General features: G+C 36.1%; 1 protein-coding gene across 4 annotated transcripts in view; it reads right to left on the bottom strand.

Annotated features, from left to right (window-relative positions):
- Positions 1-20,952, bottom strand: part of PKN2 (protein kinase N2) — a 162,306-nt gene that overhangs the window by 20,050 nt on the left and 121,304 nt on the right. For 3 of the 4 annotated variants that reach the window (XM_011956066.1, XM_011956065.1, XM_011956069.1), the window contains 8 exons: positions 12,617-12,760; positions 12,223-12,298; positions 11,175-11,349; positions 10,826-10,952; positions 9,414-9,544; positions 9,253-9,328; positions 9,082-9,173; positions 3,149-3,325 (listed from right to left, as the gene is read on the bottom strand). In XM_011956066.1, coding sequence (XP_011811456.1) covers positions 3,149-3,325; positions 9,082-9,173; positions 9,253-9,328; positions 9,414-9,544; positions 10,826-10,952; positions 11,175-11,349; positions 12,223-12,298; positions 12,617-12,760 — 998 coding nt within the window. The remainder of the gene's footprint in view (positions 1-3,148; positions 3,326-9,081; positions 9,174-9,252; positions 9,329-9,413; positions 9,545-10,825; positions 10,953-11,174; positions 11,350-12,222; positions 12,299-12,616; positions 12,761-20,952) is intronic. The other variant, XM_011956068.1, reaches the window with a different exon arrangement.

Consider the following 20,952-nt stretch of genomic DNA (forward strand, 5'->3'; position numbering starts at 1 on the left):
TTCAGAAAAATATGGAATGCCTCATGAATTTGCATGTCATCCTTATGCAGGGGCCATGCTAATCTTCTCTATATCGTTCCAATTTTAGTATATGCGCTGCTGAAGAGAGCACGGGTCTATAATTTTTAAACGTGGGGCTTGGGTGGGGGAGGGGTGTGGTGGTCAGGGTCCACCAGGCAGTTTCATCAGGGCTTAGACTCCCCAACACAGAAATAAAAAACAAAAACAAAAATAAAATGCAACTACTTAGAAATACTTGATTGTACATTAAAAATTATATAACTTACCAGAAGTTTTAAAGGATCTACTGAAGTTTATTAAAATAAATGTGAGCTTAAAATTGCTTAAGATGGCCAGGCATGGTGGCTCACGCCTGTAATCCCAGCACTTTGGGAGGCTGAGGCAGGCAGATCACCTGAGGTCAGGAGTATGAGACCAGCCTGGCCAACACAGTGAAACCCCGTCTCTACTAAAAATACAAAAATTAGATGGGCGTGGTGGCACACGCCTGTAGTCCCAGCTATTTGGGAGGTTGAGGCAGGATAATCTCTTGAACATGGGTGGCAGAGGTTGCAGTGAGCCAAGATCGTGCCACTGCACTCCGGCCTGGGCGACAGAGCAAGACCGCCTCAAAAAAAAAAAACTGCTTAAGATCGTTAAACATAATTTTCTTAGCAAACTTATTTTAGTGGCAAAATAATACTGTAACAATTATAAAAATACATTGATTTCTCTCTCTTTTTTTTTAATTGGGGGGGGTCTCACTCTGTCGCCCAGGATGGAGTGCAGTGATGTGACCTTGGCTCACTGCAACCTCTGCCTCTGGGGTTCAAGTGAGTCTTCTGCCTCAGTTTCCCACAATAGCTGGGATTATAGGCGCCTGCCACCATGCCCAGCTAATTTTTGTATTTTTAGTATAGACAGAGTTTCACCACGTTGGCCAGGCTGGTCTAGAGCTCCTGAGCTTAAGTGATCTGCTAAGTGATCTGCCCGCCTCTGCCTCCCAAAGTGCTGGGATTACAGGCTTGAGCCATGGCTCCCCACTGATTTCTTTCTTTGTAAACAGACTGCCTTGATTAATTGGGTATACTATATAAAATACATATTTTATTGAATGCTCCTGTTTGTCAGGTATTGTGTCAGTTATTTTCATTTATTAGCTTACTTAATCTTCAATCAAGCCTTAAGATAAATATTTTACAGAAGCAGATAATGAAGCTCAGAAAACGTAATTTGTCTAAAGTTAGACTACAAAACAACAAAGCTAGAAATCAAGCTATTTTGATTCTATGGTTTCAATCAATAAAAATTCACTGATTGCCTAATATGTTCCAGGTATTCTTTTAGATATTTCACTAATAAACAGGACAGATATGGACCTTGCTCCTCTCTTTTAAGTGAAATAAGACCGACAATAAAAATTTTAAAAATAAATCAGATTATTTCATGTAGAAATAAAATGAAAAAGATAATACAGAAAATAGAGTGAATTGAATTGGTTAGTGATGTGATATTTTAGCTAGGGTACTCAGAAAATTACCTTTAAAGAAATGACCTTTGATCTGAGAAATGAATGACAAAGGGAGGTACTTCAGATTTGGAGTTCTGTAACGTAGCATTGTATTCTTGTATTTTCACTGGATTTTATGGTTTTATTTGTATATAATTTATATTCTCAGCAAAAATAACAGCTTCTTAAGGCAAACTACATTTATATATTATTTTAAAAACAAAAACAAGCATAAAAAATAAAAGCAAACAAACTCCCATGGCAGCATGGGCTAGGCTTAATCGTAATGCTCTGCCTTATTGAGGGAATGAATTATTTGAAGCCTTCTACTACTTTCTGGCTTTTGCCTCCTTTTAAAATGCTTCAGTACTCATTTGAATTAACCCGTTTCCCTCATCTGAAACTTCAAGGTTATGACAGAATTACAATTATCTGCTTTAAATACCTCTAATGGTTATGACAAGAATCAAATGGAGGAATCAAAGTGAAAGTACAACACGGATGTCAGTTGCTATTTCATCAGATTATAGATGTGGGATGAAAACTAACGAGTAAATACAATAGAGATTTACTACTAGATTTATGCTTCCTATGATTTGGGATATATTCTACAGGTGGAGTTGACTGGACTTGCTAATAGTTTGAGTGTTGAAGTTAAGGGAAAAAGAGCATCAAGAATGACGACTTGTGTTCTGGATTGAATCTGGTTAATAAAATAGGGAAGATTAAGAGTAGCAGGCCTGGAGTGTAGTAGATGAGGTAGATAGAAAAATGGAAAAAATCAGTTCAGTTTAAGTTGTTAAATAAGACACTTAGCCACGCAAATGGAAAACTAGCTGACCACTGAATATTATTAGAGTTGGAAGTTTAGGTAAGAGGACGGGGCTGGAAACACAACTTTGGTAAACACTAGCATGCAGGGTGTAGGTATTAATAGCACTTTCCTAGGTTCAAATCTTAGCTCCACCATTTAACAGCTATAAAATTAAGATACTAACAGGGAAAATATACATACATACATATATAATTTCAAGTGTTTACTATTATTCTTATGTATTTGAATAAGCCAAACCTTGACTTCAAAAACTACAAAAAGAGTTTACAATGAAAAGTCTGCACTTTATCCCTTTGTCTGGAGGCAACACACATAACCAGTTTCTTTTACATTTGTTCAGAGATATTTTAAGCATAAGGATGCAAATACTTGATATTCTTTTAAATTACTCTTTAGAAAGGCAAATACAAATATTTTATATAAATATATGATACAGACTCTTCTGTACTTCCTTTTCAAAAACTTAACAGTGCATTTTGAGTATAATTGTCTTTAAAGCTGTAATTCTGGATGGCATTCTCTAGTGAGAAAATCTAGTAGCACAAAAAGAAATTTTACTAAAATGAATCTACATTGTTTACTAAAGAATTAATTGTGGTTTAGGATAATCCATGACATTTTCAACACAGACAACAGAATACATACAAAAAGTATATGGTAAAAAAGTAAGTAAGGAGTTCTAATATTTCTTGCAGAGATCTATTTTCTGTTAGGAAAAAAATCTAAAATTCAAAGAATCTCTTTTCCTTTCCACATGAAATCAGTCATGGAAAAACTCAGACAAATGTCTAAAGCATACTCACACAGCTCTTGGTTCTGAAAAGACATCAGTATGAATGTGCATCATTAGGTCCCCACCGGCAGCATATTCCATTACAAAGCAAACATGCTCTTTGGTTTGGAAACATGCAAAAAGGTTCACCAAAAAGGGATGCCTTACACTATTCACAGTTTCAAAAATTCTTTTTTCACACATCAAGCTGTAAAAGAAAATATTTAAAAATAAGCAGATAAAAAATAATTCTAGTTGGAAATAACATTCTTTATAAATTACTAAACTTAAAAATAAGCAAAATTTTAGCTATAACTTAAAAATCCTAACGTGTCTTAGTTTTGCTATATGTGCTATGAAAACTGATCTACCTAAAATACATAACTTTAGTTGAAATATATTAATAGAAACTTTAAAAGATTATAGCGTTCACATTGATAGTCTATAGCACTATATGGTTAGTGGTTATAGTTAATTTTTTAAAAGGCTTAATTAAGGGTGAATTATGAAAATTATTCAGGAATTGGTCAGAGAATTTAGCAATTTAAAGCACACTATGAAAAATTTAAAGTTTGTGGTGAAGGTAATTTCAAGGACAGTATCTATAATTCACAAGCTATAGTATTCAATTTTTTTATCATATAAAATTGATATGAAGTTGAGAGGTACAGATATGCTGCATAAAATTTTAATTTAAAAGACTAGAAAATAAAGACAATACATGACAAAGTGTCTAAATGTTACTACAAATTAAGGCACTATTATAAATAAACTCATAGAAGATTAAAAAGTTAATAGTTTTTATTTTTGTCATTATTTAAATTTACTAGAAAATAATGTACTTAAAAATTGCTTTGGACAAGATCTGTAAGACGTATTCTAATACATCTGCTTTATTAAGCCAATCTGAATTTTGGCTAAATGTAGATAAAATAATCAGATGAAATAAGACAAAACTAAGATGTTTTGGGCTTAAGTAGATGACAAGTATGTTTTCTTCATTATCTATAGTTGTGTTTTTTGAGACAGGATCTTGTTCTGTCTTTCAGGAGCTGGAGTGCAGTGACATAATCATGGCTCACTGTAACCTTGAACTCCTGGGCTCAAGTGAACTTCCTGCCTCAGCTTCCTGAGTAGCTGGTACTACAGGCACATACTACCATGCCTGGCTTTTATTTTTTGATAGGGACAGGGTCTCACTATGTTGCCCAGGCTTGTCTTGAACTTCCGGTCTCAAGCAATCCTCCTGCCTTGGCCTCCCAAAGTACTGAGATTACAGGTATGAACCACCATGCCAGCCCCTGTCCCTAGTTTTTATTTATGGGTGACTCACTAATTCATTATGGGTGAACTTATGAATGAAACAACTGTTCTCAACTGAACAGGTGTTAGAACTGGGTGGAACATACAAATGGTATAAAACATTTGAGACCCACTGGCTGGACTACCCCTTGAAATTATTTTAATGCGATTCACAGGAATTATTTGAATTACAATAATGATGATACATCTGCATAGATGTCTTTGAACAATGAGATAAAGGAGCAAGGCTCTTTATAGATCCAAATTGACACAATAATTTTAATTTTATGCATTTTATAGCACACAAAAAAGCTATTGCATACGAATCTTCAACTTGTCTCACATTATCTAAATTGTGTATTGTCCCTAAAAGTCCATGCAACAGTCCAACTTTATGTAAAACTTTAAACCTTATTCATCCTGTTCAGAATATTTCCCTCTAAATTGTCATCACTCTTCTCTCCTTATTCCCAAATAACTTGTCTACCAAAACCCAGCAAAAATCCAACCTCTTTTATAAGACTCTACCTAAATCTTGCTCTAAATATTTCTAATAATGATGACAAGAATCAAATAAAGGTGTCAAAGTGAAAAGTGCAACACAAATGTCAGTTGCTGTTTCATCAGATTATAGATGTGGAATGAAAATTTAAGAGTAAATACAACAGAGATTTACTATTGGTTTTATGCTTTCTATGATTTGGGATATATTCTAGAGGTGAAGTTGACTGGACTTGCTAATAGTTTGAGTGTTGTAGGTAAGGGGAAAAGAGCATCAAGAATGACTGTGTCTGGCTTGAGCAACTGGTATTGCTGTTTAATAAAATAGGGAAGACTAGAAGAGTAGCACGCCCAGGGAGTAGTACACTATATGTACTATGGTGTAGTAGTGCACCAGTACACTGATTTCCTCCTAAGAACTGCTATTGTTTGTATTGCTTATTTTAACCTCGACTCTATCTAGTCACCTTTATTACATAATGTATTTATGTCTTGTTTCCCTAAGTTACTAGTTCCTAACATGTTTTGTGTACTTCCTTCAAAGTTCATTACATTTTTAGATAAGTTAGAAACCTGAAAACTTATATAAATAGTCATTTTAGTCAGGGGAAAACATCATTAATAAAACCAAGGTCTTAGAATTGAATCCTACATAAGCTGGTTAGCTGTGCTTTCTTCTACAAACACAAAAATATACTTTCAACCCTATTCTGTTGTGTTGAAATATAAATTGGTAAGAAAAGGAAGCTGAGTGAGGAGGCATTCCAATAACATAAACGTAATATCCTTACTCAGCAACTGAAGGGCAGACGGGACTTAGAGTGTTTTACTAATGGTAGGTACACAGAATATGATCTTTGTTCGTAAATTATCTAACACTTTATTTTAAAATCCATAATTTTTGTTCACTTAAAAAGAGGCTGATTTGAAATTTTCTATGATTTATAATTTCAAAGTAAAATAATATAATACAGACTATAGAAAGAATAAATTTAGACTATGAGAACTGTCATTAAGAATCATAAAGTAGGCCAGGCACAGTGGCTCATGCCTGTAATCCCAGCACTTTGGGAGGCTGAGGGAGGTGGATCACTGGAGGTCAGGAGTTGGAGACCAACCTGGTCAACATGGTGAAACCCTGTCTGTACTGAAAATACAAAAATGAACTGGGTGTGGTGGAGCACTCCTGTAATCCTGGCTACAGGGGAGGCTGAGGAAGGAGAATCGCCTGAACCTGGGAGGCGTAAGTTGTAGTGAGCCAAGATCACTCCACTGCACTCCAGCCTGGACAATAGAGTGAGACTCTGTCTCAAAAAATATATATATAAAGTATTCTAGGAACATCTATTAAAAAATAAACAATAACACTAAATTCTATGGCTTAAAAAGATAAGCTAGGAAGTGGAAAGTAAATATTTAAAATTCTGCTCAGTTATAAGTTTAGTTTAAGTTATTTACCATTTATACTTGCAAGTAATGAAATATATTACTTTTAAAAATATGCTAGTCTTGGCCAGGTACGGTGGCTCACGCCTGTAATCCTAGCACCTTGGGAGGCTGAGGTGGGCAGATGACCAGAGGTCAGGAGTTTGAGACCAGCCTGGCTAACATGGTGAAACCCCATTTCTACTAAAAATACAAAAAATTAGCAGGGCATGGTGGTGCACGCCTGTAATCCCAGCTACTGAGGAGGCTGAGGCAGAAGAATCGCTTGAACCTGATGGGGGAGGTTGCAGTGAGCCGAGATCGCGCCATTGCACTTCAGCTTGGGCAACAAGAGCAAATCTCCATCTCAAAAAAATAAAATTAAAAAATAAAAAATAAAAAAGCTACTCTTAAAAAGAAAAAACTTATAATTTTTTTCTCGCCTTCTTTCAGATATGCTAGAAATTTAAAAGTACTCCTTTTTCATATCTTTATTCCTCAAATTTCTCTAAGAGTGTGTTTTATTTCTCACTCTTAGATTTTTCTTTTCTCTCTTTTTATACCAGTTCTACTTGAGATTTTTAAATTTTCATGTTACTGAAAAGTACAGATTTAAGTTAAGAATGGGTGTGGTGGTTTACACCTATAATCCCACACTTTGGGAGGCCAAGGAGGACCGCTTGAAGCCAGGAGTTTGAGACCAGCCTGGACAACATAGCGAGACCCTGACTCTATGGGGGAAAGAAATGTAGATGGATCAGTTGTATGCACCTGTGGTCCCAATAGGAAGCTGAGGCAGGAGGATGGCTTGAGCCCAGGAACTCAAGGCTGCAGTGGACTAGGATCATGCCACTGCACTCCAGTGTGGGTGACACAGTGAGACCCTGTCTCTACACAAGACTAGATTAATTTTCAGTTGAGATTACTAATGGCCTAGATTCTGGCTACAGCACCATCTTGTGATCCGAACTTTCTGTAGATTTAATTAGAAAGCATTTCTCCTACAAAGATTTAGCACAAAGTTGTAACAAGGTAGCAGAAAAGCCACATAAATCAAGATTAATAGTAGTAGTAAACAGTTTCCTATTATTTTAGAAAATAAATGAATTTACCATTTAGGAATCTGGAGAAAAGCAAATATTCCTTCAGGAAAGGAAAACATTTGACCCTTCTATTATTCCAATTATAAACAGACTTAGAATCAAAGACTTGCTTTGGTGGGATCACAGACTTGCTTTAATTATCTGCTAACATAAAAATAATTCTAAACATGTAATATGGTGCTCGGAATATTTTATAAATATCCAGCAAGCTCTTTAGTATTAGACATCAAGAAAGCATTGATTTTGATGTGATTGAGGTGTATGAGAAGCAATGAAAAGAAACAAAGGTGAAAAATAGGAAAATCCAAAAGGAAAAGTTTATTTAACATAAAAAAACAAATCTCAATCTTTTGAGGCCTTTCCTTATTCTAAGAACTACCCATATGGTGGAAAAAAACATTAAAAGTTGCAATTTGGCATCTCTATGTATCAGTACAACTCAGTAAGGCAAGTATTACCAAACCAAATATATTTTTAAATATATGAGTTAACTGGGGCTTAAAGATGTTCAGTGAAATGCCCTAGGGTCAAATCCTTACTAAAGAGGAGCAATGAGGACTAGAAACGTCAGCCTTCTCAGTCATAGCCCAGGGCTCTCTTCATTGTGCAGGGCTGTCTACCAGTAATATTAATATATGCTTCCTAGTGGTGTAAGAAAAATGTCCAATGAAAGCCTTTTTCTGTGATAAATATGCCATTTTTATACAATAATGTCCATATTTAATTATTCTGTATTAAGACAGTCATTTCTGAAAGTATATTCTCTAAGTGAATTACAATCTTAACCCCCCAAATCCTTGCATTTTAATAATCATGGAGCCGGGTGCAGTGGCTCATGCCTGTAATCCCAGCACTTTGGGAGGCCGAGGCTGGCAGATCATGAGGTCAGGAGATTGAGACCATTCTGGCTAACATGGTGAAACTCCATCTCTACTAAAAATACAAAAAAATAGCCGGGCATGGTGGCACACGCCTGTAGTCCCAGCTACTCGGGAGACTGAGGCAGGGGAAGTGCCTGAACCCGGGAGGTGGAGGTTGCAGTGAGCCAAGATGGCACCACTGCACTGCAGCCTGGGAGACAGTGAGACTCTGTCTCAAATAAATAAATAATAAAAAAAAATTGTACAAAAAGATGTACCCACAACTTAAATAGACCCAGACGTTGGGGTCAAAAAACATGTTTTTAAGAAAAATAGAGGGAAAAAATAACACATTCTGCTTTGTAAAATACTTTAAACCATTCCATTAACTGTAGATTATTTGTAAATGACTTTTTATCATTTCCATTAAGATAGAATGAAATATAGCCCCACCAAACAACAGATGAATAACAGTTTCTATTCCATATAAACACTTTAACATTTTCATATATAAAAAACTTAACAGAATTAGTTTAAACATTTCACTATCTTTTTTTGGTATCCATTAACCAGTTAATTGTCACAGGAAGGGTAAAAAGGAAGGGGCAAAAAAGAAAAACTAATGTCTACCTTACGTCAAATATAGATACATTATATTTAATTTCTTCACATATTACTGTAAAATTGTGATAATTTTGCTGTTGTAATATATACATCATTTCTCTTAACTTACAAATTCAGAAAAATAAACAATTTCATTTTTAAAAACTAACCTGTCTACTTCATCTCGAGCCACAATATCACCTTTCTTTAAGGCTTTTATAGCAAACATCTCATTTGTGTGTTTATATTCAGCTAAAAGCACCTGAAATAAAAATAAAATTATTATTTTCCACTTGAGTTATTAATGTTGTAGATATTCCAAAAAATTCCAAAAAGATTACCTTTCCAAAATGTCCTCTTCCCAAGACAGCACAACACCTGAAATCTTGTAGATTAAACTGAAACCTTTGCTGAGATCTGAAAAGAGAAACGTCAATTAATAATAAGACAATCGAGTATGGTACCAAACATGTAGTAGCAAAACTTGGTATATATTCTTTACCTTTTATCCTCAAGTTCTTGCATACCACTATATTCTAGGCCTGACTGAGGAGTATCAGGCTTGTATTCAGATTGAGATTTTGGAAGTATACTATTTCTGTCATTCTCAATATCAAAAACAGTCTCTGAATCCTGTAAAATATTAAATACACATTAAACCATAGAAACACCCAGAAAACAACTTATTTGGTAATGATAAAATTAAGGAAAAACATTTCAAAAGTCAATATAAATGTTGGAGTGAAAAGTAAAATTCAGATATTCATTCTTTAAAATTTCTTTTTTCTTTTTTTAGAGGTGGGTCTATGTTTGCCTAGAGAGCTCTTGAATTCCTGGCCTCAAGCAATCCTCCTACCTCAGCCTCCCAAGTAGCTGGAGCCATTACTTTTATATTAAACTTACCTAAAAAATTCGAAAAACTGGGCTGGGCGTGGTGACTCATGCCTGTAATCCCAGCACTTTGGGAGGCCAAGGTGGGCAGCTCACCTGAGGTCAGGAGTTCGTGACCAGCCTCACCAACATGGAAAAACCCCGTTTCTACTAAAAATACAAAACTAGCTGGCGTAGTGGTGCATGCCTGTAATCCCAGCTATTCGGGAGGCTGAGGCAGGGGAATCACTTGAACCCAGGAGGTAGAGGTTGCCGTGAGCCAAGATCGTGCCATTGCACTCCAGCCTGGGCAACAAGAGCAAAACTCCATCTTAAAACCAAAACAAAACAAAACCAGAACAACGAAAAACTAACACATTATTATGTATGTTAATCAAGTCAGAAGAAGAATAGTATTTCAGGCAGTATGTCGTGTAGTATCAACCACACTCTTGTGTTACCTCAGCTTAAGCAGCCTATTCTATCTCTTCTGGACCATGAGCATCCAGAGGCTAACGACAATTTCATGCCAACGTTAAGAAGTTGGTTATCTCCTATCAACTCAGTCTAATTTAGCTGAGACTAGACCATAAGAAACACAAATTCGGCTGGGCGCAGTGGCTCATGACTGTAATCCCAGCACTTTGGAAGGCAGAGGCGGGCAGATCACCCGAGGTCAGGACCAGCCTGACCAATATGATGAAACCCCATCTCTACTAAAAATACAAAAATTAGCCGGTCATGGTGGCATGTGCCTGTAACCCGTTACTTGGGAGGCTGTGATAGGAGAATCGCTTGCAGGAGGATCCCTTGAACCCGGGAGGCGGAGGCTGCAGTAAGCCAAGATCATGTCATTGCACTCCAGCCTGAGCAACAAGGATGAAACTCCTTGTTGCTCAAAAACAAAAACAAAAAACAAACAAACAAAAATCCATAAATTGACAGTGGCAATTTTAAATGGAAAGACACGCCTTATTCGCTATGATGCTTTCACTGCTAATTCATTCGGTGAAAAGGAATTATGCAAGGTTTAAAATGGCTTGCCTGTCCTGGTGTATCCAAAACTCTTAATTCAGAAGATTCATCTATTTCTCCAAGGGAAGAAGCTCGTGGTGGGGCTGGAGGAGGTTCAGGCTCAAGATCAAAGTCCAATTTGGTTACTGTAGAATCACTTATAGAAGATAAAGTAACTCACCAAAACAGTAATATAAAGTCTGTATTTTAAACCACTTTAAAATGAAAGCAAACAATTTACTTTTTAAGTACACAGAACACTACTTTCAAAATACCACTTGGGGAAAAAAACAAGACTCTCAGTACACCTGCTATAATCAGTACGTAAGAATGTCCCAATAACTTTGCATAAGATATGCTTAAAATCTCAGACACATACCTAGCTGGAGCTGCTAGTTCAGGGATGCGTACATCAACCACTGGCACTGTAGTAGGCACAGGAGCTTGAGGGCTGAAGGTGCCAGAATGATTTACTGTAGGAATAGCTCTTCTTACTAGCCTTCCCCAAGTGGCAATATTAATATTCATTTGAGGAGCTCTGAGAAATGTTTTGCCTGTAGATATTGAAAATAACAAAAATAGAACAAATAATTTATGTATAACCAAAAGTCATAATTTAAAAATTCTTACTCATTAGTTTATAATCTATGAAGAACAAACAAAATTTGTCACTTAAAAAAACTAGTTTTTTACTATTTGCTAATAAAGGCTGCTGCAAAATAGCATAAGTAGTTTTAAAAATAAATAGGTAAGAAATTTTTTTTTCTCTTTAAGTCTAGTAGTAATATGTGGTTAAGGTTTTAAAAATAAATCTTATCTTTTACAGATATAAACTATAATATTTATGAATAAATCAGTAGGATGTCTGGGTTTGCTTCAAATTTGAGAAAGTAGTGAGAGGATGGCATATGGATATAATAAAATGAGTTGACTATTGTTGAAGCTGGATGATTGTACATTCCACTAGTCTCTTCACTTGTGGATACATTTAAAATATTCCTTAATAAGAAATTAGAAATAAATGAATAAACAACAACAAAAAACACACATGGCTATTGCTTTTTTTTTTTGAGACGGAGTCTCGCTCTGTCACCTGGGCTGGAGTGCAGTGGCCAGATCTCAGCTCACTGCAAGCTCCGCCTCCCAGGTTTACGCCATTCTCCTGCCTCAGCCTCCGGAGTAGCTGGGACTACAGGCGCTCGCCACCTCGCCCGGCTAGTTTTTTGTATTTTTAGTAGAGACAAGGTTTCACCGTGTTAGCCAGGATGGTCTCGATCTCCTGACCTCGTGATCCGCCCGTCTCAGCCTCCCAAAGTGCTGGGATTACAGGCTTGAGCCACCGCGCCCGGCCGGCTATTGCTTTTTAAATGGTAATTAGATGTTTAAGAAAATATCAAAATGCTATGTATTTGATTGTTAGTAATTACCTTGTTGCTTTGAAAAAATTTTCTTTTGTCTTTGAAGTTTTGGTCTTCTTTCAATAACGGGATTAAAAAAGGTAACCTGCAGTGAAGAAAATTCAAGTTGACATGAAAATAGCATTGGATTTATGGTTCATGAAATCCACTAAACTTATAAAATTTGAAAGCTTAAGAGAATCTTAGTTATAGTTTAGTCCAGCCCCTCATTTTCTAGATGAGAAAAAAGACATAGGAAGAATAATTGGTTTGTCTCAAGGTCACATACCTATTCAGTGGCATAGCTCAGCCAAAACTCAAGTCATCTGTCTCTCAGCCTAACACTCTTTCCATTTCTATATTATGCTGCCTACATACGTAATTTCAATTGCAGTTATGCACATTAATAAAATACATTTATTACCTCTGCAAATAAAGTACCCTGTGGTTCCAAATAGAGACACATGCCATGCCGTTGGTTGTCTAAAAAATCTTCTAACCTCAGAAATTTTACAGCACACAGAGACCGCCAATCACGCCAATAAACTGAAATTTCCAGTTCACGTGACTAGGATAATTAAAAAAATAATAAAGAAAACAGAAAAGACATCATTGGACACACACTTGAATAAAATATCACAAAAATATGAAATACAAATACAATAAACAAAAATTACACACACAAAGGTCACACTGTTTTAAAGAGGTTTGTAATGTTTCTCAACTGTATATTACTTTATCAAACTTACACATTTTAATTCAAAGGAACAAAACTTACATTGTGACATTTTCCAGCTAAGGTATTCCTAAAGTATACTTAAAGAATACACAACTGGGAATAACCAGTACACATGAATAACCACCAAAACCCCTTCTCTTACAGCTTCAATCTTTTGGATTTCCCTCCTCTGTTTGTCATCATGTGCTATGTTACTACCCCAATGCTTGCTTGCTTCAAAGAACTCATTTGAAACCTTTTTATTTCTTTGTCTCATTGCTGAGTCAGAAAAAGTTCTGCAAATAGCATTTATTCTGTACTCACAATGTGCCACATATTGTGCTAATAAGCACTTTAAGAATATTAGGTCATTTAAAATTTTCAAAAGAATACCACTGGGTAGCAAGACCCATTTTGCGTATGTAGGGCAGAAAGGGGAAATTCAGATCAAGCTTTACACAGAAAGATATTTGCTTATTATAACAATAAAACATAATTTAAAAGGCAAATTAGCAAGAATTTCAATGTTCAAAAACCAGGGACAAGTCAATTATACCAAAGCTATATGAGAGAATACACAGTAGACATTGAAAATGCTCATGTGGGGAAATACATTTAAGGTTTTAATAAATCAGTGTTTAAATGCACCTGTAGAACATAGTTTCTAAGCTGGGGTCAATTCATATACTGACCACTACCTATATGTTTTAATGAATATATATTTTAATCATTAAGTACTGGACTTTTCTATTATTTTGTTTTTTAGGCTTCTGTACACCATCCACAAAAAGAGATAAATGTTTCTCCTTTTAAGGCTCTACAAAGCAGTAAATTACTTACTTTATATAACAAATTTCAATTTATAAACTTATGCATCTTATTATGTAAAGTCTTGGTATATACAGCAAAAAAAACCTATTGACCTTAAATTATAAATCTAGTTGATGCTAATGAACACAAAAAACACCTATAAAAAATGCAACATGAAAAGAAATGAATCAAAACAAAATGTGGCAGAGGGTTTTATAGCCAAACAGGAAAACAATTAGAAAAATACATCTATGGCAGTGAGAATGTGATCTCAGGGACTCCCACCTCATTTCTTCTCTCTGACTCATAATTAATATGGGAGAGAATTGTCATGAAAGAAGTATGAGGAGAATATAATTATTTTAAGACTAGCAAATGGCATGCAGAAGGGATGGGGTACTAAGGCTGTAATATTCTATTCAAGTTAGAAGTGTAAGTATTTTGGAAGCAGCTATTTTGGAAAATAAACTGGAAGAATCATGTCAGGATTGGTAATTTAGACTCCATTTTTTTAGATTGGAGGAAGAGAGGTCTACTTTCTCCTGCCTTCTTCCACTGTTGCAAGGAAGACTCGTTATGAATCAGGAAGATGCAAGATGCACATATGCTAGAGACAGAATTAGTACTTGTTAAAAGTTCTTATTACACTTTTACACTGGCTGAAATGGTAAGATTTTGTCTTACTGTGAATAAGAGAAGATCCAATCACCGCATTTGCTATTTATTACAGACACTCTGGTAAAACTAACATATTGACTAATTTCTCTTTCCTCTGTATCTTCATTCCATGCTTCAAACTAAAGTACATTTCAGGCTGGGCAAGGTGGCTTATGCCTGTAATCCCAGCACTTTGGGAGGCTAAGGTGGGTGAATTACTTGAGGTCAGGAGTTCCAGACTAGCCTGGCCAACATGGTGAGACCCCATTTCTACTAAAAATACAAAAGCTAGCCAGGTGTGGTGCCATGTGCCTGTGGTCCCAGCCTCTTGGGAGGCTAAGGCATGAGAATCACTTAAATTCGGGAAGCAGAGGTTGCAGTGAGTCAAGATTATGCCACTACACTCCAGCCTGGGCAACACAGTGAGATCCTGTCTCAGAAAAATAAAAATTAAAATGATCTGAGATTTAGGATAGTCACCTCATAGACCTTAAGCTAGCTTTCCTAGAATTATACATTGAAGTTTTATGTTGAAAGTAGAAAAGTTCCTCTTCAAAGCTCATCTTGGGTTAAAAATAAAAGACACTAGGAATAATTGCTCCTTACTGTAAAGCCTCCTATGAACTATTAGTTCTTACACTTTAGCCCAGTTAGTTGCTTTGGCTTACTCAGGCATGTCTGGACAGGCCCAGGCAAGTCTTAGGTCATAGCTTATGCCCCTTCCTTATTTGAAAATGTTGTTGCTTCCTTAAACCTTTCATAAGCAACTTCCTCTTCCTCTTTGTTCTCCTTTGCACTTACCTATTTAGGAAAGTTTTAGGTTATTAGCAAATCGGTAATCAGTTTTAAGACTGTGAGGTCCAGCTCCAGCCAACGGATGCAGGACACAGCAGTGAGGATGACTCAAATGCGTAAGGGATATATATATATGTCTTTTCCTTTGTTCTGGTGTGCTCTTGCCATTGTCCCATCTGCGAGGGGCACCCTTTCTGCAGAAAGTAAAGATTGCCTTGCTGAGAGATCCTTTGTCTCTGTACTGAGTTTTCTTCATGGCACCGATTATCTGTTTCTAACATTTTACACAGAAAGGTCTTCACTTTTTGTTACGTTGCACTGTTCCCAGTGTTACTTTCTTCAAAACCTAAGTGGGAGAGTGGCTGTGATCTAGAGATATTTTATGTCAGTACTCCATCGCTTGTGTCCAATCCCACTTTAAATCCTAACGTCCAGCATGGTTTGAGTAAGTAAACCAGTCACATGGTATTTGAAAAACAAGGTACCATATAGATAGACTGAAGCTTCTACATAAGATGTCACTAATGTTTACAATTTACTTTTTATTATTTTTGTTTTTTGTTTCATTCGCTGCCCAGGCTAGAGTGTAATGATGCAATCTCAGCTCACTGCAATCTCCGCCTCCCAGGTTCAAGTGATTCTCCTGCCTCAGCCTCCCAAGTAGCTGAGATTACAGGCACCCGCCACCACACATGGCTAATTTTTGTATTTTTAGTAGAGATTGGGTTTCACCATGTAGGCTAGGCTGCTCTCAAACTCCTGACCTCAGGTGATCCACTGTGCCCGGCCCAATGTTTAGAATTTAAAACGCAAGTGTGATTGCTGGTATGCTGGCAATTTTCTAGATGAAGCAGGTCAATTCTATAAGGCAAGGGTGTGCTGTTAGATAATTTCAAAGTCTAGGAGCAATAATATTCTAGATGGAGTGAAACTACCACCAAAAAAAGCTGAGCAGTATGAGTTGAGACAGGTACTGTCCCAACTTGTGTTTCATTTTGTCTTATTATGAATTGAATCTAGGATCAAAAAGAAAACTGCTTGGTGTACACCTAAGGAATCTGCGTGTCTTATCTGAAGTCTAAGATCTGAAAGTAAACAAAAAAGGTAAGAGACACACTGCATCAGCCTTATGTGTGGTGGAAAGCAACAAATTAAAACATGTATTGCAACTGAAAAAAGAACAATACACATCTATCACAAAAGAATTAGCACAAAGAATGCTGAGGTTTCCAAATTGTTCGCTGAGGAGCCCTGGGGTGCCAGAGAGTATTTTCACTTTTCATAGGAAACACAGCAACATCTATGGGACACTGTGAGAACTACTAGCACAAAGCAGTTCATAGTTTTAACATTAGAATACTCCGTATTTCTTCCGGTGATGTCATATCTTTGCTAAGGTGGGTTTTCAACAATAATAAAAAGCAACTTCCTATAAGGAATCATTGTGGAAGAAGAGATGAAAGTGCAGTAATCCTTATGATCCCAAGGTTTGGGAAGTTACATAGTGAGAACAGGTAGACATGTCCCATTAGTTAATTTTAAGTATGTACTAATGGAATTAAAATAGTATGTTTTCTCTCAGTATTTGTATTTTTCAAAAACATCTGTTTTAAGACTTAAATACTAACTAGTAAGCACTTCTTAATACATGGAACTGTTGGGTATTTCTTTAGGTCTAGGGACACACTGCAGAAACATTACAAGGACACTGAGGACACTGAACTGAGAAAGTTTAGGAACTTTGATAGAAGTAATGGAGACCTGGGCTCTACTACTGAAATGAAAAGGGCAAAAGAAGAAAATGTGAACCAGGCTCCACTGCCAAAAAGAAAAGAAAGCTCAAAAAAGCTTTCTGTTGCCACTTAAAAAGAGAATAAACTCAATGCCTGGAAAATTCAAGAGCTGAAGAAAGGTGAGATTTCTGCAAACGTGTACACGAGAGATGATACTCACTGGTCTTCAGTGTGCTTCTGAGGACAACATAGGCTTTGGAAATTTATCAGTTAGGGTCCTAGCAGCATACAGATAGTACACTGAAAGAGTTTAAGCAAAGAGTTTTTAAAATTGGCTACTTATGGAGATGTGATAAAAGTTAAACCAACAAGGAATGAAAAGAATCTGAGGACAAGCAACAGTAGAAATCCATTATCACTCTTAGCCTGAAGGGGCAAGAGGAATTATTAATCGTTGCCAGAATCTGATTTAGACTAAATTTTAAAAAAGGAACTATCCAACAGGAGTTGTGGCCATAGATGAATGCTGTTGTGAAAAGCAAGGCAAGGCAAGGAAGGAGAAAGGAAAATACACACTGCGACTTTCCTTTCCTCCTGCTCTTGCATCTCCTAACAGTGTCTCTCATTCTAAGTCATAGCCAAGTAATTTGAGTAAACTTTGTAGTCATCAGCCCACAAACAGGGTAGGAAGGGAAGGAAGGAGACTGGAATCCACTGGGGAAAAAGAGAAAACCACCACCTCAAGAAACAGTAATACATGTTTTTAGTTCAGCAGTCCAATGAGAGTGATTCTCCAGCTGGAACAAATGTGACAAAAAGAGGGAAACTTTGGGATCATTTGGGAGGATGAGAAATACAGAGAGAAGAGTAGGAGACAGAGATAATGGAGAATATAAGGCCATGATCTTGCCAGGAAAAGTCAGCCTGCTATAGATGTGGGTTACTGCCTCTGCTCCCTTTATAGGAAAGACACAAATAACTATGATAGAAACTACTATGCTGTATCAACTATGCACAATTGCTTCCTATGTCAATCCACATCATATAACAAGTTCCAAAAACTCCTAATTATTCCAAACCTATTGTATACTTTTCTGCCTCCATGTCTTTACATATATAGTTTCTATTTCTAATCTTATATCTTATTCTCCAACTCAAACCTATATTGTTATATAAGATTTTCCTACTGTTCTTTCCCCCATACCAGTCCAAATTTTCTCTTCTCATCAAGGGCAAGTTAAACATCCATCTCTTCTACAAAGGCATCCTTTAAATCCAGCCCACATTTTTCCCCCAAGGTTTTTTAGATGCAGCTATCTTTTTATGTATCCTTGTAGGAACTTATGTTTTCAAATATGAGGACTCATGGTTGTCATCATTCTGGAAATTACTGGCTATTATTCCTTCAGACATGGCCTCTGCCCCATTCCTTCTAATCCCTACTTCTGGAACTCCACTCCACGTGTTAGTCATTCTTAGTTTATCCTTCATGTTTCTTAATCTTTCTTTCATATTTTTCATCTCTTTGTCTTTTTGTGTTGTATTCTGGGCAACTTCTTTAGCTCTTTCAGGCCACTAACTCTCTCTTCTTTTCTTTAACATATGCTCTTAGTTTTCCATTTCAGAAGTTTTATTTCCTATTTTTTTAGTTCTACTTGGTTCTCTTTGTCATCAGCATCAACAATCTATCAATAATGGTCGATAATGTTTCATTTCCACCTTTCCCCCATAATTATTTGAAGCAAATTTCAGACATCTATAATTTCATTTTATTTATTTTAAAACTCTGCTTAGTCTTTTTGGCTCATCACCCATCCTTTGCTCATGCTTTCAAATTCTTCTAAATACTATAATCATTTAAATATTTAAACACAAACTTTAAAATATTTTATATTATACATTTAATAATCCCATTATCTGCTTCTGCTTGGTCATGGTGGCTATATCCTCATATATTTTAAAATTTTGGATGCAAGCTCATGTTGGCAGAATTATTATTCCCTAAGCTTCTGAAATACAATGTAATAGTTTTTTATTTTGTCTCAAACAATTTATTTTTAACCTACCAGGCCTTAGGGTCCTTTATGCAAGGAATACCTCTGGCGCTTTTGCATTCTTTTGCATTTCTTTTTAAACATTTTTCTTAAAAGTTTCATCATTTTTTAAAATTGTTTTCTTTTTTGTTTGCATTTATTTATAGAATAGAGATAAGGTCTCGCTGTGTGGCCCAGACTAGTCTCAAACCAGGTGTTTGGTCTCAAACACCTGATCTAGTGATCTGCCCACTTCGGCCTCCCAAAGTGCTGGGTTTACACGGATGAGCCACCACAACCGGCCCACACACAGCTTTAAATTGGTTACTTTAGTGTCTCATTCTTAAGAAAGCCATGGATGGCCACACATTTGCCCAAATATACAATATGACAAACAGAGATCTTAAAAGAGATCTCAGAAGTAGTATAGACAATTCAAGAAAAAAATTTAAAACATATTCTCAGTTTTAAGAGATGATATCATCTCCATGAGAGAAAAACAGGGTGTTTTTCAAAAACTAAAGAACAAAAATGAACTTTTAAAAATTAAAAATATGACATCAAATGTAAATTTTTCAGTTGTAAAAATTTCCTAGAAAGTGGAAAAAAAGACAGAGAAACCACAGACAAAAGAAAATCACAGGATTAATCTAAGAGGTTTAATTACCAAGAGAAAACACTAAAAATGGAGATGAGAAAATTATCAAATAAATAAGTCAAGGAAATTTATTGGATCTGAAACAAATAAGCTTTCAAACTGAAAGTGCCAAACAATATCCACCAAAAAGAATGAAAGATACCCTAGTAAGATACACTACTGTGAAATTTCAGAATACCAGGGAAAAAAAGATAAAATCTTAAAAGTTTTTAGAGATCTAGCAGATCTAACAGATCATGATCAAATACTAAAAATCAAGGGAGACACAGAATTCTCGACTGTAATACTGAGGCTAAATAATAATTACACAATTCAAAATGAATGAAAGTAATTTCCAACCTATTAGGTTGGTGCAAAAGTTATCATGGTTTTTGCAATAGAAAGTAATAGCAAAACCGCTATTACTTTTGCAGCAACCTAATAGAATTCTATACCCCAGGTATGATAGTAGAATATACATATTTTCAGACATATATCATCTCTAAACCTTTATTTCATTCACCCTTTTCTCAGCATGAAAATGGAGGATATGATTCACCAACACGAGGAAGTAAAGCAAGAAGATACAGTGATCTAAGACTTAAGTGATCCAATGTAGAAGAGAGTTCTCAAGACGACAGTAAAACAAAGTCTCAAGATGAAAGCTGTGTAGCAAGTATTTAAATTGGAGCAGAAAGATGTAAGGCCCTAGAAAGGATGCTTCTAATGGGGAAGAAATGTGGACTAACAGATAACCAAGCATACTTGCTTACATACAGTTGTTTTAGAGTCCTTCTGGAGCTTTTGGGGATAAATAATAGGTATGCAGAAAACTAAGCAAAACAAAACAAAGAGGTATTTAGTGGCCCTAAGGGGAGGAAAGGTATTAAAAAGGAAATACAATCACAGTACAGAACATGGTTCATCTATGGACAATCTTTATAGTTATAATAAACACTAGATTATTGATTTAACATAATTATTTGGGAGAATGAGGAGTGTGATGGTTTAAAAGTTAAATTCCAACCTTCTTTCATGTAGTGAGTCAAAAATTTCTGAAAATTAGAAACCAATAAATGAAAAGTCTCTTGGGTTCTTATAATCTTATTTTGTTATTATTATTATTATTTTGAGATGGAGTCTTGCTCTGTCGCCCAGGCTGGAGTGCAGCGGTGTGATCTCAGCTCACTGCAACCTCCGCCTCTGGGGTTCAAGCAGAGCCTCAGCCTCAGTCTCCGAAGTAGCTGGGATTACAGGCATCTGCCACCGCACCCAGCTAATTTTTGTATTTTTAATAGAGATAGGGTTTCACTATGTTGGTCAGGCTGGTCTTGAACTCCTGAGCTCAGGTGACCCACTTGCCTCGGCCTCCCCAAA

Source organism: Colobus angolensis, unplaced genomic scaffold (assembly GCF_000951035.1).
Source record: "Colobus angolensis palliatus isolate OR3802 unplaced genomic scaffold, Cang.pa_1.0 Scaffold41, whole genome shotgun sequence".
NCBI lineage: Eukaryota > Metazoa > Chordata > Mammalia > Primates > Cercopithecidae > Colobus > Colobus angolensis.